At 43.0% G+C, this 24167-nt stretch overlaps 1 protein-coding gene across 1 annotated transcript; it reads right to left on the reverse strand.

Annotated features, from left to right (window-relative positions):
* Positions 1-1868: 1868 nt before the first annotated feature.
* On the reverse strand, positions 1869-19843 carry hsd17b12a (hydroxysteroid (17-beta) dehydrogenase 12a; the record flags this gene model as incomplete). The annotated part of the gene is made up of 11 exons (XM_079223479.1): positions 1869-3260; positions 3711-3860; positions 4484-4549; positions 4731-4812; positions 5504-5538; positions 5963-6007; positions 6232-6296; positions 7272-7379; positions 8596-8671; positions 9459-9505; positions 19666-19843. The coding sequence occupies 11 exons, from the start codon at positions 19841-19843 to the stop codon at positions 3120-3122; spliced, it is 993 nt and encodes a 330-aa protein (XP_079079605.1). The 3' UTR covers positions 1869-3119.
* Positions 19844-24167: the final 4324 nt, after the last annotated feature.

Consider the following 24167-nt stretch of genomic DNA (forward strand, 5'->3'; position numbering starts at 1 on the left):
TATATTACATCTGCAGTGACCAAAGAAGAAGAAGCTTTCATCAACATGGAAACAAATTCTGCACAAACCAAAAGAAAGACACTCACATATACACTCAAATACATCTGATTGCTAGGTTTATCCTAAGAAACGCGTAATATCTACAAAACCAAGAGCTTCTAGAGGCAATTTAGGTTTTCCTCTGTCACAATAATTGATGACTTGTCAATGTTTTAATGTAATGTTTGTAATCATCCTCCTCTATTTTCATATTTACGTGCATGTCTGTGTGTGTATTAATGTGTGTGCCCGCAGAATTAGGTGGTAATGCCTCAGTTTTGTTTGTCTGTTATGATAAATGAGATATGATATTGGACATCTCACTGAAAATAAAAACAAGCAAAATATTATGAATGAAGTAACATTTGTATCATTGTTGAATTCTCACCGAAATCACATACATTTTCTCATAAAATGCTGTTTATAAAATTGTAATAAAATATTTCACATTCCACTCTCTTCGTTTGTAAAATATTGTAACTTCCTGGTCTTTTTAACTTAATTTAAAAACAATATATATTTTTGATACATTTCATCTTGTATATCTTTTATTCATACTTTTGTAGTACTAGTTCCCCCCCTCTTAATATGGGTATTGATAACAAGACAGATTCCTGTGTGTGAAAATCTACTTGTCAATCAAACCTGAGCCTGATATGCAGTGATGGGTCTCACTTAATGATTTAACTTAATTATCGAGGTTGATACTTGCTGAGCTTTTTGCATTTCAGTGCAACGTTGAAAGGCCCTTCTACTTAACGTTAACTACTCTGACTGATAACAAGGTAAAGACATCGAGCTAAGCTAAGCTAGCTAAACTTATTTATACAGCTATATAAACACTTTGTAAAAGTCATAATAATAATTAACATCCCATTGACCATTATTGAACATCATATGTAAACTACTCACCAAAACGGCTGCTGAAACGCAACACACGAGCTAAAAGAGAAAAAAAAGACGTTTCTCGACAGTGGAGACGTCTGACAGCCACGTGTGTTACACAAAAATAAGTCCTACCCGGAACTGAGATCCGTAAATAGGTTCCTTCTTGTTCTTTTTGTAAATGTAGTTTTTATTTGTATTTGACCAACCAAGAGAATATAATACAGATTCAGGATGCAAGTGATACAATAATTGAACAAGAATGCATTAATAGTAAAATATGATATAAGATTTAGATATTTAGTTTCTTGTTAATTTCACATATTGCCGAACATCCTTCCAGGAAGACAAAAAAATAGTTAGAAAAATAAAAATATTGATCAATTTACATTCATGAATTTAGAAAGTACAAACATCAAATGTATCGTAGAAAAATAGTAGTTTGAGAACAATGACAAAAAAGGTGAAAACTGTTTTTGAATATTCATCCCGGAAAGAGCAGTTTAAAATGTATACATGTAGTTATTGGCATGGTGATATTTATGAATAATTGGCTTTATTCACAAGGTATTCATGTGGAAGCATCCAGACCTTCTCCCAATATATATAATTTACCAACTGAACCCCACATTTATAATCCATTCGTTGTCTCTCTGCCTCTAGTCTTTGGCTATTGTGATCCAGATGTGCAAATAATACAATAGTATAATAACTGCAGTATATTAGAACATTTAGAACGGGAACGCTCATTCTACATAACTCACACTTTTATAATAAAAGTACACAATAAGGGAGGTATTTTACCTACACTACTATACTTTTAATAAAGAGTATGACTTCGTCCACCACCGTCTGGATTTCATACAGTACCATCCCAAAAAAACTCAGGCTGTCATAATGTCAGCTATGAGGGGGAGAAAAATGAACACAATTACACAACACTATGCCATATGCCAGAACTTTTATTAACAAACAGTAGAAAACACAAGTTGCCAGCTATATAAACAGTGTATTTTACACATAGAAATTCCAATTTAATCATTTCAATTTCCAAACATATTTAAAAAAAGGCTTGTTACAAAAAAGGATACCCATTCACAAGACCACTTAGTTAAAGGCACAGGTCAGACCAAGTCGTACAGGATATTCAATTGTGCACCAACTGTGAGGAGGAGCAGTTCTCCTATTTTTGAAGCAGTCTGTAGGCAATGAGCATTTTAGTTTACAACTGTAGGAAATATTCTCTATCCCTGTGAAATCCTTCCAAAGAACACTGGAGGAACTACTGTATGTAATGTGCAGCAGTTTAGAGGTTTTCCTTTGTCTGTTAAGGTTTACATTTTTGATTAAAAGAGGCACAAAATGGCACAGCTATGTAGTTCACATGGACATCGCAACAGCTGAATTACATCTTTGCAGAATACATTCTGAACTAGACAACCGCTTGTTTGTCCGAGAATCTTTTGCATTCATTCTCAGTAGAAGGCACTTGTGATGAATACCACATAGCTAATGATAACTCTGAAAAACTTCGGTTTCTAACAAGTAAAATAATTGGTGCAATAACAACCCACCACAACACATAAATTTAAGTATTGTTAACACGCAAGAATATAGAAAAAAAAAAAAAAAAAGGTGAAGAAAAAGCCAATGCATGACGATGGCAGTTCAGTAATGAAAGTTAATAGACGTGATGGAAAGCAGAAATTGCCATCAATAAATGGCTCATGGATTTGTAAACAGAACTAGGTTGAAAGCTAGTCTTTAAAAAAGGTCAGAGTTTAGCTTGTGTGTTCATTCTAAATATAAAATAAATTATACAAATATATATATATATATAAAAGATGCCCACCACCATTGTCCACTGCTTACAACAGCAGGGTTAACAAATCACTATTTTTTTGTTGCATTATCTCCACCATCAGTATCTAAATGTATTATTGTCCTTCGTCATGAGCAGCATTGTGTTTTCATTTCAGCCCCATTCCTTCTTTGGCCATTTCTCTCCAGACAAAAATCTCATCAGGGCAGAGTCGTACACATGCTTTGACGTGCGAACTAACTGAAGGCACACATGTGAGCTCTCAGCCAGGAGGATCAGCCACACAGATACAAAAACACAATCTCCGCTTTCCTTTAAACGCCGAGCCGGGGTCAGACCAGAGGGGCTGCCTGCAGATTCGTCAGCCGTCTTCCTAATCGTTCTTCAAACTGTCTCCGTTCCTCTGCTCCCGCAGCTTCTTCCTCCGCAGGTACCCGGTGCGCTGCAGGCGGTTCATTCTGGCGCCATAGAGGATGACGATGTTGCACGGCACCAGCTTGGTGGTCAGCCAACCCTGCGAGGAAAGAAAGGCAATAAATAAAATAAACAAAAAATAAAAAGTGCATACGTTTGCAAAGAACATTTCTATATAGCTTTCATCTTAATATAAAAACGTAAAAATAATTGAAAAACCTTTTCCAAGAAATCTTGAAAAAAAAAAAAAAGGGTGTGTTTTAAGTCAACTATACAAATTGTAGAGCATCTAAAACATTTAAGGAAAAACAAGTGCAAACTGTATGACTTGCAACGTATCAAATGCTCCCATTTCCATTATTTTACAGCATTATTAATAGTTTCCACATATAAGACAAAATACAGCCTGGACTGATGTGTGTTGCAACTAAATATACATTTCAATTTGAAAGGTGCATTGAAACCAACTATCACCAGCCAGATTAAGAGCAACATTGGCGTTTTACTTATTGCATTCCTGGATAGGGACTTTAAGGTTTCCACTGCTTACCATGACAGCGTGTGGGAAGTAGCCATTGGTCTGGCCTTGCAGACCCACAGTGGAGAGCTCAGCTGCCACATAGCGATCTGGTGTGGGCACGTCCAGGGTGGGCTTCCGGATACGAGTCATTTTAGTGACCACGAAGAAGGGCAGCACGCTCTGCAGCGACACAAAGGGAAAACGTGAGACGAACAAATAAAGTGTGCAATTCATTAATTTCATCTGGAGGATCTGGCACTGTGGCGTGAGGCAGATTTACCATGTAAAATTATTACATTTGAGATAGATAATTTGTTTGCATTGAGCCTCTTGTTTCTTGATTTAAATATCAAACTCCTACAGTTAAACTCCCGATTTGTGGCACAAACATTTGTCTCGTGTCCTTCTGACCAATGGCCCTGCCAGATATACTTAAATCACATTTCAAAACCCATACAATATTTGCTGTAAACTGTCTGGTGACTGGGGTCATCAGGTGAAAGCACACTCCGGGTTTGCTGAGGTGAAACTGCAGTACACTCTTCCACCACAAGGTGGCACAAGAGTGGACACTACAGGTGATAAAAACAGAACAAACAAGCCTTGTGTGGAACAACACATTTTCAAAAAAGCACCCACTGTAAAGATGCATCATGCATGAATGTGTATTCATGGCATTATTGTCCGAGAGCAACACGTTGGATTTTGTAACTTCTTTTAAGATAAATCTGAGATGGAGTGGTACGATCTCAAAGTTAGTAGGAAATCCAAATCCCCCGGCCCAAAATAAACCCCAAACTCACCTGAATGATGACGCCCTGACGCCTGTACTCCTCCTGAAGGCCACGAGAGAAGAAATCCACAAAAGCCTGCACATAGAAGGATGGAAAATATGATCACGTCAGTCTGATAAATGTCGGTCTGATGTCATCAAAACTGCCAAATGGTCAAATAAGCGTCATGAACAACAGCAAGATATCGACCAATAGAAAGACACAATTCAGTTTCCAGAGATCTTGTTTACGAGTGACTGGCAGGTACAGCGCATACCTTTGTGGAAGAATAAAGTGTAAGCAGAGGGAGTGGGTACATGCCGCTGGCGGAGGAAATGTTCAGGACGACACCTTTGGACCTGAGAAACACAACCAGGTAGATTTAGGACAAGAACGTTGCTTTGTTGTCTGAGATGTGACTAACAGCATCAGAGTCTTGAATGAAAAAGAGGAGCTACGCCACAGGGCTTCCCTCACGAAGTGAAGCACTGATCCCAGAACAGTGCACTAAATGCATTTTCTGTCCTTATTTTATTTTCCCTCTTCAAATCCATAAACTTTGAAAAGATTTTCCATGCCAGTGGGAACCCTGTGTGTCTGCACACATTCAGCACACACACACTAGAACTGTGTGTGTGTTGCCATGGCAGCCTGTTGCTGCAGTGATGTAGTGAAGCGACGCTCCAGCCTCACATGGCACCAAATGTGCCTGCGCTGCTATTGGCCAGCGGGAGTCACGTGTGAACCGAGCAGCCAATCGGGTGGGAAGAGCACTTTGTGAGAATTGAAAGCCCGTCAGCATTGCGAACAAAGGAGGAGAGGAAAAGAGAGAGAGATGGAAAGGGCTGGGTGAGGATTTCTTATCCCCCTTCCAGATACAAAAATAAATATGTATAAAGTGTAACCTCCCAAATAGCAGCTCTTGGAAATCAACAAGGTTTTCTTGCATTTTCTGATTCCTCTGTGCCACATTCCTCTCCCTCCCATTCACAACACTGATGTCTGACTGCAGTCATGTCGCAAAACATGGAAGCGGATCATTTAACTCACCTCTCAGCCATTCTGGGCAACACCAGACGGGTCATCTGTAAACAACAAGCCCAGTTAATGTCAGCTGTCAAACAAAAACAATGATAAAACTCATGAAGGAAACTTCAGGGGACTGGGAAACAGTTTTATTTTGTATTATTAAATCAAACTAAAAGTAAGGAGGGAAAGAGAGAGAGGCGGAGACCGACAGAGAGAGAGTTGCGCGGGTGGCGAGTACAGACAGCGTTGGTGTAGTCCACCGTTGCTTTGGGAACTACTGAGACACTGCAGGTACCATGGCAGAAACGGCAGAAGAGGAGGGAAAATAAGAGGAGAAGAACAAAAAGGGGGAAAAAGTGAGGAGGAAAACTGAAACTTTGAACACTAGGGTGGGATATAAATATGTGGTTGTAGGTATTTTGAATACATTTCCTCCCCTGCAAGGGCTAAAGTGTGTAAAGTCATTGGAGACTAACTCACCTGGCACACTGAGGTGACGTTCACGTTGATCATGTTTGTGATGAACTGAAACACAGGAAACAGGACAGATAAACAACCACGTGTACGATTATGCCTCAGAGTAGAGAGCAGAGGATTGGTAAACTTGAGGCAACAACAAATAACCTATGCAACGAGACAAAGACAATACATTTTAATGTGTGTTCTCGTTCGCAGGCTTAGACGAGTCAGATCTCACTCTTTGCCATCAGCATCCCCATTTTCAAATAAAGATTCAATAAGACGCTCACCTCGTTAAGATCGGGAATTTGGAGGTAATACTCAGGGTACGGGTAGGACACCCCAACATTGTTGACTGTTGAGGAAAGAAAAAACATGTATTCTACATTGTTTTCACAAAGAAAAACTGGTGCTTGAGCAATAAAACTAGGTCCAGTTTCTACCACTAGGTGGCAGCAGAAGCTAACAAGATAGAAACAGGCATTTCACTCCACATTAGACAGCCACACCTTACAACCAGTAGAGCACAATTGGCGTCATTAAAAAAAAAAAAAAAAAAAAAAAAGAGGACAAAGAGTTCCTTCAGCATTCAACTTCTGAAATGACATTTTGATGCAACTTTAAAACATTTACCATGAGTCGGGACATCGGTTGCACAATAGTGTCAGACTTTAAGAATGCATGCTCCAACCATTTTTTGGATTGTAATGCACAAAAGAGTATTCATCTTTTGTGCGTCATAGCTCTTACTCAACAATTTTACAGTGACTCAACCACACCTCAAACCTCAGTCATCAAGGTGCACATTCCCAACTTTACCCGACAAACTCTACAAAGAAGTCACTTCAAGTCTAAACTAAGGAAGTTTAAAAATAGATAGAATTCAAATTACGGATCAGAGAGAACCAGGAAATGTCATCACCTTACATTTGAACAATATATATATATTTTATCGGTGTTGTGCGATTCTACATGGCTGATGCATGCAGAGAAGTCCAGGAGGGCACTTTGCCAAAAACCAAACAAAAGGCCAAACTATGCACGGTTATGTACAGAACACCAGCCTCATGAATTATGTACGATCTGTAATACTTCTGACTACATGAAGCGTCTCAACCTCCTGCTGCAAACGCATCAAATAACAATACAATGTGGATATACACAGCCTATTTAATGTCAAGTGCTACGAGTTTGTCTTGCTCTTTCTCTCTCCTCTGTCTGCAATACAACAGGTTCTTGCAGCAACTGCAATCTTTTTCAAATATGTCGACATGCAACTGGTGCCTGCAAATCATCACTGGGGGGGAAACTAAAGGAATGGTGCTCTTACCCAGAACTCCAATTTCTAGACCAATCAGCCCCTTTTCGATTGTGTCGTAGATGTCCGACATGCCAAAGTCAACTGCAATGGTCCTGGTCTCCACTTTATACTGGTCCTCTGGGAAGGGAGGGAAACAGATGTTGCATTAACTTAAAAAAAGGTTTACAATGATATTAAGGCGCCTGTGGGAATGAAAGTTACATTGTAGAGTTGTGAAAACAAACATGCATCCTTCTAGACTTTGTCTGAAGATTAGTCATCTTGTCTTCACGCTAGACACTCATTATCATACTTGTGTCACAAATCAGCCGGCATTACGAGGCCCGACAGAGTTCCAAAAGCCCAGGATCCATTCAAATGAGTGGAGCATGAAGCTGTCAGACTAGAACTGAAGAGGGCACTGCGTACCAACAAACCAGCCGAGCGAGCTTCTCCACCTCCTCCCTCCCACACCCTCGTCGTGTTTGACGCGCCTGCTGCAATTACAATTTATTGTCCAAAGACTCGTTTAGCTGATAGGCGGCGGAGGGAGTTATAAGAGGAAAATTCCTGGGATGTGCCTCGGCAAAGATTAGTGTGACTGTGTATATTCAAAATTGAGACAAGACGTTAAAAAAGAAAAAGGGGGAACCTTAGAGGGCTTTTAAAAATGAGCATAAGGGGGTGAAAGCCTTTCTGAAATCTTTATCCAGTTTATGGTTAGTCACCATGACCACTTTGAGTCCAGGTCAAAGAAAATGGTAAAACCAGAGTTTGGCATCCCGTGACTTCCCATCAGCCCCCTCGGTGGACTCGAAGCACGACAGGGGAAATTGCGCTGTGGGAGACGTCAGAGACAGATGGAAAGAGAGCGAGTCAGGTAGAGGGCACTTTTTGAATGGGTGGGGGTACACACACACACACACACACACACACACACAGTCTTTGTTCAAATCTGGAGACGGCCCAGAGGGGAGGAGGATAAGAAAAGTTTTCGCTTTCATTATGATGCTCATATTCCAACTATCTAGACGCGAATGAGAAAAGGCAGGTCTCATTCCCAACAAAGACCTCGGAGGAACAGGTGGTTTCAAAAAGAACAACTGAAAACAAAAAGCCTAACTTAGCAGAGGAATGATTATTTTTCTCTTTTCAAACTCCTGCTGTAGGGCATTGTAGCCCTCTTATCTGGGCCTGGGAAACCCTGTAGTCACCACCGTCCCATACACACATCCTCATCTGCCCACTCAGTGCTCTCAACCTCAAACAGGATTCAGTGATGTTGTGGAGACACACACACACACACACACACACACACACACACACACACACACACACACACACACACACTTACCAAGTGACCTGGCCACGTCGTCCAGCTTGTCCTGGGAGCGACTGATCAACATCATGGCAAATCCTCGACGAGCCAGCTAGACAGGAAATCACAGTTAGCAACGAACGCACAAGTTGACCATCATGAAATGTTGGTTTGATTTGCATTTCTCAACTTCCCATAAGTATGATTTAACTCTGGCTCTGGAAAAGCAACGATAACAGATCATCCAACATGCATTCAGTAGCTGTAAGTTCATCTCATCTCCATCTGCATGTGTAAACCAACGTGTTGTGCTCCCTATGTTAGAAGCACGCTGCCAGAAGAGACTTTGAGGGCTTGAGAGCTGAGACTGTATTTTCCTCAACTTGTCTCCTATTCTGACCCGACTCTTTTGCACAAAGACTCAAATCAGCACGAGCTTCTTCCGCCCAGTCGATCTTTGTGAGCGTCTGTGCACGACGAGCAAATCTCCTTGTGTATTCCAAAAGGATTTGAAATGCCGCAGTTTAGGGCGCAGAGGTGGTTTCTGCATAAAACATGCATAAAAACCGCCGTAGCACCAACAGCAACAGTGTGAGTCAAAGGCCCTACACGACTACACCATCCAGCCAGCACACAGACACTAGTACGGGCCCAACACGTGGCAGGGTCACCTCTATTCAACGTGTGCTCATTCCATCTGTATGAGCTCTTGTTGACGAGCCTGTTTTGAAGTGTGTGTGTGTGTGTGTGTGTGTGTGTGTGTGTGTGTGTGGACTCTCTTCCACGTTAATAGGCCCATAAGAGCTCTCCCCTCCTGTGGCCTATGAGTGAATACGGTGTGTGTGAGTCACAGCTTCGCCGTGGAAGAAATGAAATAAATAAGGGTCCAGGAGCCTCACCTCCTCCGCGTAGGATTTCCCGATTCCATCCGTGGCTCCCGTCACAACTGGAAAGAGACAGAAGAGGAAAAGGAGGTGAGTTCAGGTTCTCTTCACAACACTGTGGCCCGGGGTCGAGTCAACTTCTGTTCAACGAATGAGGGAGAGTATGGTGTTCTTCAAAAAAAAGTCCCCAAAAAGGAAAAAGAAAGGTGTTCCTCGAGAATTAACAATGCGATTGAACGCATGGTTTCACTTTGGATTTTGAATCTCGGCCCTCGGAGTCGCGTCAAACTGCAAATTACATCAGCAGCGCCGGCTTCTCCCTGACACACTGCTCAGGCATCTACACCTTATTATGTATTATCTTTGCATCTTACAACCGTTGTGCATGTACACAAAAAGGCACAAAAATGATCCTCTTTGTTCACAGACTTGCAACACGCCTTCGCAGCAGGTTCGACCGCTCCCAGGTGTCTGGAGTTAATGTAAGACTTTAGTGTGGAGCAAATCCATTGGTGGCCACACCCCGCAACACTATTCATCTACGATTCAGGAAAGCCTCTCTAAGCTTTAATATCACAGCATTGTTTTATTTTTACGAGGAGGGTGTCCATTCTCAAGCTGCACACACAAAAAAAAAAAGGAAGTTGATTTTGCAGCAGATTTGCAAATAACTGCAGGATAATATAGATAGGAGTCAAATCACAAAGATTAAAGTACAAAGACAACAGAGGGGACGGAGATTGTACAGCGGCGGCGATAAGATGGTATAGATTGAAGCAGAACAAAGATAGAAGACAGTGTAGGATTCACACACACACACACACACACACACACACACCTCACTGGGAGCAGCTCCTGTGATGCAAAGACAATATGGTTTACAAGACATCTGTTTATCTACTGGCAAGGTTAAAATCTTGTCAATCTGCAGTTTAGACAAAAAGGTGGAGCGAGGGAGAATGGTGGGAAAGCAGAGCGGATCAGAACAGTTTGTCAACACATACAAATCATCAAGAGGAAAGATTTATCAGAAGTGCAACAAAAAGATGACAAAGTGGCCGAATTGTGGGGAAAGGCAGACCGAGAGAGGGAGCTGATGTTCTTCCTCTACGCCGAGTTCTCCTCACCTTGTAAAGCAAGCAGGGCTATTTTTAAACATTCACTGCCCATCAACCCCAGCTCCTTCTTGACTGACTGAGGGAGGATGGATGGAAGGATGGGGGACGAAACGACACCAAAAAAAGAAAAAGGTGGTGGTGAGGAGGGATTGGGGATACTTGCAAATACACACACATAGTTGTGCATCATGAATATATTATCAACCAGGCTTGATGAAAGATGAATAGAGGTAGAGGACATTCTCTGGCAAAGAGCTGGAAAAAAAAAAAAAAAAAAGACAAGATGAGAGAGGGGATGCGGAGAGGAGGGAGTGATGACGAACATGGAGCAGCAGAGAAGAGGAGGGTGAAGTGGGGTAGGGAGGGATCCTAGGGGCGGCTAAAAATAGAACTGGAGCGAAGCAAGAGAACGAATGAGTGAAGGAGAAAGAGACAGAATAGAGATGGCGGTGGAGGAGAGAAGGAGGAGAAGAACAAGTGAGTGAGAGAAGAGGAGTGAGAGTAGCACAAAGTCAAAAGTGAAAAGAGGGGAGCAGAATCCCTGGTTATTTTTAAACCTTCCCCCCCGTGTTAAGAATGAAACGCTCCGCGGCAGAAAAGCCTCAATGGGCGCGGGTCGTACCAAAGCAGGCTCTCGCTGCAGAGGCAGGTGGGGGCAAACAGGGAGAGGCTGCATTCGCTGCAAAGTAAAATGGCTGAGGGGGGGGGGGGATGGAGACAACAACAGCCTCGGCATAAAATCAGCTTCTGCCTAATTTAACCTGCAAGTGAATGAGGCTTATTGGTTTCATGAGCTATAGAGGTTACAACGATCTATAACACACACACACACACGTGCCAGAAGAACAGAGATATTATATTACACATTGTGGCTGTCACTCATGCACGTTTTGCAGGAAAGCGGTGAGGATGAGGACACCGTTTAGATCATGAAAAGTCAACACGACCGGCGTGACACGGTTGATCGATGGCAACAGCAAGACAACCTTTTCTGAGACTTATTGTTCCAACAAGCGAGGTATACAGACTGATGAGGAGTAGCTTCTCCCAACGAGGCCTACGGTACTTTGGAGGAGGAAGAAAAGACGCAAACTACAACAAGAAGAGCCACATTTCTTGTCACATGGGACGGGAAATTACCCCAAAGAAAGGCCGGTGGGATGTCACCTGCTCGCATGACTGATAGTTGAACCGTGCGTGCGAGAAAGTGTTAAAAATGCACGTATCGCGTCGGCGGTTCAACCCTAACCTGACAGGAGAGCGTGCAAGAATGTGTTATGCACCAAGACACACATGTGGCAGGACAGTAAAGAACATATGCAATGTGTCAGACTCTAGTTCAGGCGACGCATGCTGGGCATTTAAAAAAAAAAAAAAAGAACAAAATGAACTTTCAGGCTTTAAACTCCCATCTTCTCATCACTAAACAACGAGTAAAACCCGTCCGTTAGCCCAGTGTGCTGCAGGGTTGTGTCTTTTGAAATTAGAGGCGATGCTGCCATTCAGCTGTGAATTGAGCCTTTAAAGCGCATGCAAATCAATCTTTCAGCAACACGTTCTCATGCTGCAAGGGTCAAAGATTACGTTCGTCATCTAATTTCATAAAAATCGCAATTTACAAGATTTTCTTGACGATAAGGTGACTTGAACACTCAAACTATTTAAGACAGATTACTTATCACTTCTTTTGTTCAACAAAAGATTTTGTTGGGTGTTTGGAATAGTGGGAGGCCATATATGTTGGGGCTGATTTGCAAATAATGCCTCCATTTCCATCTGAAATTGTGATTTTCCACTCTGCAGGGTCTGATGCTCAGTCTCCACAACCCCCATGATCCTCATGCTGTACTTATGAATGACGACACTCCTCCCACTAATTAGTTAACAGCACCATTTTCTCAATAAACATCTCGAGGAGTGAGTGAGAGAAGTGTGTGTGTGTGTGTGTGTGTACATGCACAATTGGGGGCCAGCACAGTCGGATGACGGAGTTCCTCTCGGGTCTTAAGACATTTCCTTTTTGACTTGGAGTTGCCATCAGCCATCCTTAGTGCAACGATTCAAGAAAGGCAAATATTACGGATGAACACCTACGCCTGAAATTCAACAGAATAAAATGGGATGCCAATTATTCCACCAAAAGCTGGCAACCCTTCAAACATGAAGCTACGCTGGACGCTGCACAAACGACGGAGAGGGAAATGGAAGTCAACTCTTTCCACTGTGACAGAACCGTACAATGGTATTTGTGGACATTGTGTTCTGCGTGTACATCAAACACCCCAGTGCTCCCAGCAGGAATTAATTCCCCTCACGTGAGCAACGTATTACATCTGTGACAAACACACAGATGTAATGCAACAACAAAAAAAGGAAAAAGGAGGATCTACGCAAGCGAGCACGTGACTGACAGCAGCGCTCCTGACGCACGCCGACAACAAAGGGTTGAATGTGTGTTGACGGGGCAACCGCGTATGAGTGGTGTGTACAATGGAGGAATAAAAGATGGAGATTTGGGAGAGGCTGAGGAAGAGCCGCGTGTGAACCCATGAATGTATTTGTGCGTGTGCTGGAGGATGGGGATGCGAGCCTCTCATTCATTCCCAGTTTCCCCTCCATCCATCCCAACGCCTTACTGGTCCACCATGGTGGATCAGAAGCGACCTGACGGGGGCGCATTTGCGGCGCGCATCACGTCCAGAGGTATTGACATCCCCCAGCCTTTTGTCTCTCTCCCTCCCTCCCTCCCTCCCTCCCTCCCTAGCAGTGGAGCAGCCCCTGCCGCTGCCTGCTCACTATTCCGAGGGTCTAAAAAAAGCAGCAGGAGGAGTAAAAATAGCAGCGCGCCTGCACTGCCTCGTCTGGGAGCTGCCTGCCTGGCTGCCTGCCTGCCGCAGCACCTGAATACCAACAAGATCCCCCCCACCACCACCACCACCATCACCACGACGACCAGGCTGCTGCTGCATCCTCAGCCCTCCACCTGAAGCCCAGATGAGCACTGCAGGCTGAGATAAAAAAAAAACACACGCAAAGAGATCTGATGAGCAGTGGGGAAAAAAGAAAATACTAAACCCACTTTTGATTTAGATTGACGTTGAATGCATGATGGAAGGCATGCGTTAAGTTAAACTAAAAATATATACATTCACACAGAAAGTATTTATAGAGATTCAGATACATTTGAATTCCCTCATGATGAAGGTGTGCTGATTAGTAAAATAAGTGGACGTAGTGAGTTTAGTTGTAAAGAAAGCGGGCATTGGTCTTATATCAGTTCCCCACAGGGTGATGTTTTTTTTATTTTTTATTCAACTTCCTATGCAAAGACGAGCGATACTGAGCTAACCCCCCCAACATCACCAAATCCCCAATTAAGATTCTCAGTGAGGAGAGACTGCGGTCCTTGTATGCCCCGTACGCTCTCGTTACGTACCGTTATGTAATCTGTCGCACCCCAAACTCGCCTATCAACGAGCAGCCCCTCCCACCTCAGAGAGAGGAGAGAGAGAAAAAGATGGAGGGAGGGATGCAGCAGAGGATCCAAAGACAGCAATCCCCCCCCCCCCCCAAAAAAACACACACTCCATCCGCCCACCTTCGACATTCAAAAAACACACACGGGCTGCTTTAAATAGCAGGGGAGGAAAGTCACATGGGTGATATAAAAGTAGACAAAAATAAAGCGTGATGGGGAGGAGAGGGAGAAATGAGGGGAGACAGAAAGAGAACATGCACTTCAAAGCGGCCCAAGATAGAAGCAGCATCTATATTTGGGCACAGAGCAAAACAGTCGCATCCCCCTCCCACCTTAGTCACATGCTTTGTTTAAAAAATAAAAAACACAATTACTTGAATTGAGACTTTTGTGCAGGAAAGAAAGTTCAGCCGTTTGACGGCGGGCCATTAAAGACATTGACAGATTGCACTGTGTGGAGTTAAAGTCAAACAAAGCGGGCAGCAGGCGATTTCACTTTATTAGTCCGTCCTCTCTGATTAACACTCCTTCAGTCAGTGAAGTCACCTGCTGCAGTCTGGTGAGGGGAAACACACACACACACACACACACACACACACATGGCCCTGACTGAAAAGGCGATTTGTGACACAGATATTGATGAAAAAAGAATGCATGAGAAAGATACTTTAAAAGTAGCTTGTATTCTAAATACTTTTTATGACATACCCATCATAGTTATGCAGCCGTTCCTACGAACAGACGCCTTTTCATCCATCAAGGATTTATGAGCCTTCAGTCAAACCATAACCTGACAGCCAAACAGTTTGTGTGAGTTTTGCTCAAACAATAAAACGTAAAAATCAAAACCCAGGTCATAAATCACTCTTATCTGAAAGGGTTTATTGGACGTTCACAGAGGATTTGTGTGACCTCTACGACGGTTACGCAACGACTTGGATGAGAACATGACTTCATACATTCTTCTGACGTGAACACCTTCAGAGTACATTTCAACTGAACCAACTGCTTCTCTGGCATGTTGGACTGAAACCAACTGAACAAAAGGCAGCAATAAACCACTAATTCCAAATATGTTAGTGGTCCAGTATTGTGTGTTTGGATAATGAGACCGAGCAGCTTCTTCCACTATTGCACTTGATACCCTTGTTATCTTGGAGTGTGAAATGTGGTTAAACCAGAGAGTTGAGCAAACTCTGGTTAAGTTCAATGGCAGGTGGCTTAAAATGAGCAAATGTGGGATTAATTCTCTGACTAATATACCAGTTTACTTCCGTCACTCAATATCACCTTTATGGGAGGAATTTAAATAATTTCAGAGCGGGGCCGATTGGTCAGCTGATGAGAAATGATTTTGGTAATCAATAAATTGCACCAAACTTTACCTCCTTTTAGCCTCTCAAATAGTATTTGCTGCCTTACTCTTCGTCTTATTTGACAGTAAACCTAATTATCTTTGTTTTTTTCAGTTATCTAATACAATTTAAAAGATATGCGGTTCATTTATATTATATAGTAAGCAATGTTTTTTTGCAAACTTATAAAGGCTTTCTTGCGGGCATTTTCTGACATATAGACCGAACGATTAAATGAAGACATCAGATCAAACAATGAAGAAAAGTTGAAGACGAGACCTTTAACTAATAATTTTCTACAGATCCAGAAGTCATATGTAGAAATGTTCATGTGGCAGTATTCAGGAAACCCAGTATAATAACTTAAAATATGATAAAGTGACAAAACGTTAAGTGTTTGTGAAACACTTACAAACAACACATTGCAAGTAGACGACCTTGTTGATCATTGAATGAAAGTATTTAAGATATGAGAAAATAAACACTAAGAGAGAGGGATGAGAATGTGAGAGAAGTGAACTACAGGACACACACACACACACACACACACACACACACACACACACACACACACGGCAAGGGAGGGCTTAAAAGAGCTTGAAATGAGGGAGATGCAGGGTTTTTTTTTTCCCCCCTCCCTTTTTTTTTTACCCAGCATCCCTGGCTCCGGCACGTGTCACAGAGCGTGTTCATCACATGAACAGCAGTGTTCTCGCCCTCGCCCACACTCTCTCTCTCTCTCAAAGCACTAGGGGGAAGCACATTCACAAGGCTGAAGACGTGGAGACCCTGCCTCAGTCGAAACATTTCATTCACATGTGTGCATTTTCCTTACCATGAATGAAGCCCAAGGCCTATTCATAAACTATACCTGAGATTTATTCTCGTGATAATTAAAAGCCGCCTTCTAATTCTGACTCGCCTGCAGTTTGGGTTAATACACCATGAAAAACAGCACCAATATTCATTCCTGGAGTTAAATTAAACGCAAACTAAAATATAAAGCGCTGACCCAAGTCTTTGTCCAATGAAAGGCTGCATCCTTCTCAATAAACTGATGTCAAAGGGAGGAACTTCTAAAAGGCGCATGTCGCATCACTATCCCACCCCACGCTTGAAATAAAGCTCCCTTTGGTTTAATCTACTTCCCTGTAATGGAGTTTTATTCTCACGCAACAGAGCAGACACTGGCTCCGTTATATAAGAGGAGATGCTGGGGGGCGAAGAGGAGAAAACTGGGCACAACTACACATTAGAGTATTCCAGCTGCTCCACTGGAAATACAAGCAGACATGTTGAACACTGCATCATACATTTGTTTCTTTAACCTGCTAAAAAAAAAAAAAAAAAAACACCATGAAATTAAAAATAAATCCGTATCTAAATGCAGGAATCTCCCATTCCTCTGATGCACATGTTGGTCTTCCTCTAAATCAGCTAAGAAATTAAACACAAAAGGTGACATGTTCTTAAGAAATGCCATTCCTCCACTCAAAACAAACAAGTAGTAAGCTGCAGACATGGATGGATGCACAGTGCAGTAGAGAGGCTGGGGAAGCCGCCTTCAATCCTGCTGCAGTGCTCCTGCTCTGCCACTAGGGGTCTCCTCCACTAAGGGAAGACCAGCAGAGGAACTCCAGAGAAATCCCTGCTCTGCATGTGAGAGCTGCAGAGCTTCAGCATAGAAAGACTTGTGGTGATAACATGAAAGAAGGATTAAAAAATATATATATATTTTTTTTGGGACCTTGCAAATTGGGAGTTATCTGACCCAACTGCTTCCCAGACTTCTCCTCAATCACCTGCAACCCTATACAGTCTTTGTCTGCAACACTCAAACCTGTCTGACCAGGAAATACCAGTTGTCTCCTGTGTTGCAACAGCAGCCATGTGCACATGGAAAAGCACATGTTCAGCCAAGTGCAGACGTGGGATTTTTTTTTCAAAAAGCATGAATAACTTGCTCGACTAGCCAATATGTTCCTCTTTCATCATCACATGAAGTCACGAATGTCAAGATACCAAACTAGTGGCTTATTTCTCAAACAACCGTTATTAAAAGTATTTCTTTTAAAACGACAGAACGTTTATGTACAGCTAAATAAAATCGCATTTTTGATTTGTTTTAAAAAAGGTAAATGTGAAGATTTGTTTTAAGCTTCAAAAGGTTTTCCACAAAGACACTTTATATATCAGTGAACATGTACTGCCATGTGGAGACGCAAAGCCTAAAAAGAGTTATTGTGCAAGAAAGACTGGATTCACAAGGAATGTGGAAAGGAAAAATACACTGAAAAAAAGACTGAAACTCTTGCCAACTCCTACAGCTTCTGGAGTTTCACATACACCCTTATTGCTTATGGGGCATTCAAATACCAGTGCCATTCAATGGTTAGAGGTCATTTAACTTGTTGCAACAGGTGCCTCTGTCGTTTAGTGAAACGGTGAGGAGGCGGAGTGGCACCACTTTACGTGCTTCAGAAAGAAAATCACACCACCGCCGCCAGAGCAGGCCAGACCTGCACATCTGGTACAACCAGCTGAGGACGCCTCATCATGAGCTAACCCCTCCTCCACCTGCTCACTTCCTGCCATGGCTGCAACCGTTGGCATGTCAGACTGGTGCCAAGAACTGGTTTCAGGGAGTGGCATGCAAGTTTACTTATGAAAGAAAAGAAAAAAAAAGTATGATGGAATTAATGTGTGGAAAAGTTAACAGTTTTCATAAACCCTGAGACCATTTATTGCACTCTTAAACTGAGTTCTACAGAATCACATGGGATTTGGACTGATTATACTTAATGCAAAGTTAGAGAAGCGATGTTAGAGCTACAGGACATCTGACAAGATACTGGGAGGGGATGGGGGGAAAAAAATCACAATTTCTTATATGACCAATGGATGACGAAGCGATGAACAAGCGATGACTCATCGGTGTGCACCGGTATTCCTCCGCATATTCCAGCAGAATCACGAAGAACCATACATTAGTCATTCCTTAAGGCACCCTACCTTTGCATCATGCGTCTCGCTGCCCCTTAAGGCGCATCAATTAAACGCTCCAGTCACAAAAAAAGGGGGTAAAAAAGGACGATTTGGAGGCAAAGTGCGTCACGGTGCAGATAAACAGCTGGGTTATTACAAGATGAATAAAAAAAAAAAAAAGAGAGACAACAAGCATTCGTAGCATCCGGGTCGCCGGGTTTAAGGGTGTTCCAGGGAGATTATCAACCTATCCTGATGCGAAGGGGAGCGTTTGGTTAAAAAATAAAAATGCGCAGCAAGAGGCTCCAGACGCAGCAGTCTTCTCCAAATAGGAGAAGTGGGTCAAGCCATGGCAGGGCGATTCCTGTGAGACCAGACTCTGCCTAACCAAAATACACTGTTTTTTTCAAATGGACTGCTAACTCGCTCCCAATCTCGTTGAAAAAGTACATTAGAGAGTGAAATCCAATTAAAAAGGAGCTTTAATCTCATCTAACGTGTATTGGGCAAATGGGACCAGAAACCGACGACACACACACACACGCGCGCGCCTTAACACCGCCTGATCACAAAATACACAATGTGAGGAAAAGAAACAACACACACAAGTGTCAAATTGTTTGGAACAAACAACGTGACATTTTGAGAAGTCAAAAAGAAATTATCTGGATGTAGGTCACGTTTTAACTGGACACATGGGTTTGTCCTACATCATGCGGATGGGCTAATGTGGTTCAGTAGTGCGCCGGCTGAGAGAGAGAGAGAGAGAGAGAGAGAGAGAGAGAGAGAGAGAGAGAGAGAGAGAGAGAGAGAGAGAGAGCTCACCCACATAACATAGCTCTCTGAAAAGTGCGCATAGCCTGCGCAATTTGGCTCTTGGCTCACCAATGTGGGGCACCCCCCGCCTTTCCCCAACACACACCCCACCACCGCTTCCAAATGTGGGTAAAAAAAACGCTGACTGGAGCCCCTCACAACAGACTGTGCTGTGTTTGACGCGGGAGGAGAGAAAGAAACCAATTGAGCTAATAAGGACCATTATCTCGCCATGTCAATCAGCTGCTTACCTGCGCTTGTTACGCAACATCAACCTCCCCTTGAATTTGAACCGCACACACTAAAAAGAAACCAGAATGCAGCTCTGCTTTGTGAAGTTTGAGCTTTTAAAAAATAAAAATAAAACCTCGTTGTGGAGTCCACCTGCCTACTTTAGTGAGAGCTGCCCTCTTCGTGACCGTGGTGTCTAAAAAAGGTGGCGTTGGACGCTGACGTGAACCCAAACTCACCTGCCCACTTGCCCAGCTTCGGAGAGAGCAGCTGGCCGTTCCCCAGGACCCAGATCCTAAAGCCCCAGAGCAGCCTGTAGAGCAGCCACAGCGCCAGCGAGGCCACGGTGAACGCGCCGACCCAGAAGAGAGGCGCCTCGGCCCCGCGGAGCGTCTCCTCAACGTTCATCCAGCTCATGGCGAAGCGGCTCTCGGCGTGCGTGTGAGTGTGTGTGTGTGTGGAGGAGACCTCAATTTTAGGCAACGTGCTCTAATTTCCGAGCCACAACGTGAGAGAGAGTCCCTTTATAAGGAGGTTGTAGCATCACACACACTCCCCCAACTCCCCCAACACTTGTCTAGCCTGATTTAAAGTGCCCCGCCCACCCCGCGCGCTCCGCCCCGCCCTCCTGCGCTCCTCACTGGCTGCGCTCGGCGTCCCTTGGCGGGTCCAACCCAGCCGGTTGGACGCATTTCGGTGCCAATCATCGCCCAGAGCTTCCTCCCATTCATTCGATTTTTCTCTATGAAGCAGGGCGGGTCAAAGGGAGACCGGCACGAGCAGCGATTGGGCGAATATTACGCCAGCTCCCATCCGGAGTCTGTGATTGGCTCTCGCCGGAGCAGGTTTGTCGGTTTCACTCAGGATTATGAAACCTTCCAAACCCACGCTTTCGGGAGAGAAAGAGAAAAAAAACTGCCCACACCACTTTATGAATGAAAGAATGCTCTCATTGGTGCAATGCGTGCCGGTGGTCCCGCCCCTCGGAGGGCGCTTGGAGGCAGCTGATTGGCTCAAGCGGTGCCAGTCTGTGAGGTCAGCTGTGCGCCCACCTAGACATGAGTCACGCGTCTATTTTAGGTATTCCGGCTGCATCATACTGCTGATAACCACGAACAAAGTGCGGAAGCCGGTGCAGTGAGGTGTTTGAGCGCACATATGCGCCAAATAACGACTTCCACATTAATGTAGGCTCCCCAAAACGGGAAAAACTACAATCCCCAGTTCAACTTTCGCTTTTTTCTTTCTCTATTCTTTTTTTTAAAGACTCTCGCGAGAGTAACCCCCCAACGTAGTAAGTTCTCCATCCAAAGGGGAGATGAGAGACTGAGTGTGCATGTGCGTGCGTGTGCGTGTGCGTGTGTGTGTGTGTGTGTTACATAAACACTGAGACAGGCATGTGGATTTTTCCATCGCTTTAATCAACTGTTTAACATCTGCATGATGCACATGAATGATGTCACGATTTTCTCCTCAGCATTGTCTCCAACTCATTCCCTCCTCTGCTCCACCTCTCTCTCTCTCTCTCTCTCTCTCTCTCTCTCTCTCTCTCTCTCTCTCTCTCTCTCTCTCTCTCTCTCTCTCTCTCTCTCTCTCTCTCTCTCACACACACACACACACACACACACACACACACACACACACACACACACACACACACACACACACACACACACACACACACACACACAGACACAAACTAAACATAAAATGCGGACACACCGATGCTCTGTGGCACAAAGCAAAGCCTGCCACGTACTCAGCAAAGGGACAAGAGTATAAAAATGTGTCCACGCGCTGACAGTCGTCGTGCAGCTGCTCTCGTTCTTTGACACAAGTGGAGAGAGGAAGGAGCAGCAAGTTGTGTAACGATTTCAAACGGGGTGAAATATATTAAACGCATCTCCGAGCTGCTGCCTCTCAGTCATATATTCAATTCTGCAGAGTGAAAATATTTATTTACAAAGTCTGTCACAAACAATATATACTTTACCAGCACCAGTACATTCTGGCATTGTTGCACAATTTATATTATACATTAATGGACAATTTCATAAAGATTTATCCACTTGCAGGATTTAAAATGGAGCCAGTTTTTGCACAGACATATTTGCCAAGAAATGTAATATTTAAAAAACAGCACATATTTATTAACACACCCATCACAATTGCTTTAGTTGTGAAAGAGAGTATAGCTTTAAAATGTGTTTAAACTGCTAACAATGAATTCCATCAACACACACACACACACACACACACACACACACACACACACACACACACACACACACACACACACACACACACACTTTTGGGGGTCCACCTTCGCGTCTCGGTCGTGTCCTAGCACCCCACCAGCTGAAAACAAGAGAACATGGGGGTTAAGTGCTTCACAAGTCCCTGTGAAAACTCTCTACACGTGTCTGTGTAATCTGCACGACTCTAAACACGCAAAGCACACATAAGCACACAGAAGTACTGAATTTTGCTCTGAAACAATATCGTTGCATTTTTTGTTTGTAAGGGATCTTTGAATACACATGCCAAAAAGAAAAGTGTTATGTGCATTTGTTTTTGTTTGTGCCACAATGATTGCACAAACCTCTAGTTTTCTCTCTTTTTTCATTGTATAACGAAACGTATATTTACCCCTACTATTATCAATAGTCCCAGCACACACACACACACACACACACACACACACACACACACACACACACACACACACACACACACACACACACACACACACACACACCCTCACTCTCTCTCTCTTTCAAACACACACACACCCTCTCTCTTTCAAACACACACACACACACACACACACATTCTGATACACATTCACCACCTCCTCTAAATCCTGCAACACCAAGTTTTTGCCCCCCCTCCTCTCAACACCCCAAAAATAAATCTTATATTTCTTTAATTTTACTAATCTTGAAGCAAACCTTTTTCAGTTGAGCACAAATAATTTAAAGATAAAAAAGAGTCACACCAGTGCAACGTTTGGGCTTGTTTCCTCTCAGCAGATAATTTCTCAAACTGAAAAAAACCCAGACTATCATCACTAATTTCAACCACTTTTCAAAATATAAATTATCCAAATACAAGCTGAAGTTGTTTGTAGTTCAAACACAGATATTTCCAGAGTTTAGAGGACAGCAAACTGACTAGTTTTAATTCTCTGCCTCTTGTGTGTCTCTGTCCAGCTCTGTGGTGCTGAAATGAGCGTTTCAGCACCACAGAGGTGGACAGCGACACACAAAACCCCTTCAACTCTTCTAAAGCAAATGGTCGACTTCTCCTCTTCACATGGGGTTTACACATTGGCACGAGCATCAAACACACACACACACACACACACACACACACGTCAGAGACCAGCATGCCACCCCTGTGCTGTCATTCACACACATGCACCCCATCCACAGTGACTCCTCCTTGACCTGATGATATTCATCATTAACGTCTGTAACACCGCAGCTTAAAGATAACTTTTCAATAAGAGCCAAGTTCATGCAACACACAGCCAAATTCCTCTTTTACTCTTCAACAGTAGTAGTAGGTGCAGTAGTAGTACTAGTAGTAGTAGTAGTAGTAGTAAACCCCCAATAATACCACAGTACTCTTAACTCTAAAAAACGACAGCTCCGTTCACACATTTCTGTCCAGTGAGTCACATTCAAAGCCTTTAAAGCATCTGACAAGCGACACCTCTTCAGTGCATCTCCTCAACATTATCATACAGACGCTATAACAATAATGTTTTATTCTTCATATATACCTATAGTCCTGTTTCATCTGACGACCACCGCAACATTTCAGCAGCTGCATCTGATACAGAGATACAGAGAACTGAAATGAGCTTCAATTGAATTTCAGCCGGAAAAAAACCCACAAAAAAACAGTCAATTTGGACCTCTTATTTCATATTTTCATGTCTGTAACTTCTCAAAAATAACTGAGGCATTAAAGCAAATATCAAGTTGATTTTGACGGACACAATAGCAGCAAAATATGTGTTTTTATTTGACACGTTTTCAGACTTAAAAACTCTAACACAATGGTAGCCTTAAAATGCAATTTCATAAACTGAGAGCTGAGACATGTTCTTATTTGTACTGTGTGTTGTAGTTTTAAAGATCAGTCCTTCAGTGGATCTCTAACAAGTCTCAATGGATATATTTTCACATCAGCTGTGGTTTCTCATCAACTAATATTTTACAGTTTTTCAGTAATTAAGCTAAAAAAAATAGTGTGTATGCATGCCGTCTGACAAAGTGATATATTTGTATGTGACATATAACATGAAACACGTGACATACCTGTGTGCATGTGTGTGTTACGTCCTGTTTATCCTGCAAGAAGCATAGAAAGAGGCATCAAAGCACACAACTCACTGTGTCACCATACAGGGAACATGCTGTGACAAGCACACGCTCGCAAGAGAAAACACACACTCCAATAATATGCTATTGTGGAAACAGAAGGTCAAACACACACACACCACACACACTCTCACAAATTAAAGAATTTACCAAAACAAGACTTCCATATTTTGCGTTTCTTTATGTCTGTACAGCCAGATCAAAGTCTTGCCTTTATTTTGAAAAATTAAAAAGAAATCAAGATGTATGTTTAAGTCCAACACAAAAACACACACACACACTCTCACGCACACATACACACACACACACACACACACACACACACACACACACACACACACACACATATG

Source organism: Taurulus bubalis (assembly GCF_910589615.1).
Source record: "Taurulus bubalis genome assembly, chromosome: 9".
NCBI classification, from domain to species: domain Eukaryota; kingdom Metazoa; phylum Chordata; class Actinopteri; order Perciformes; family Cottidae; genus Taurulus; species Taurulus bubalis.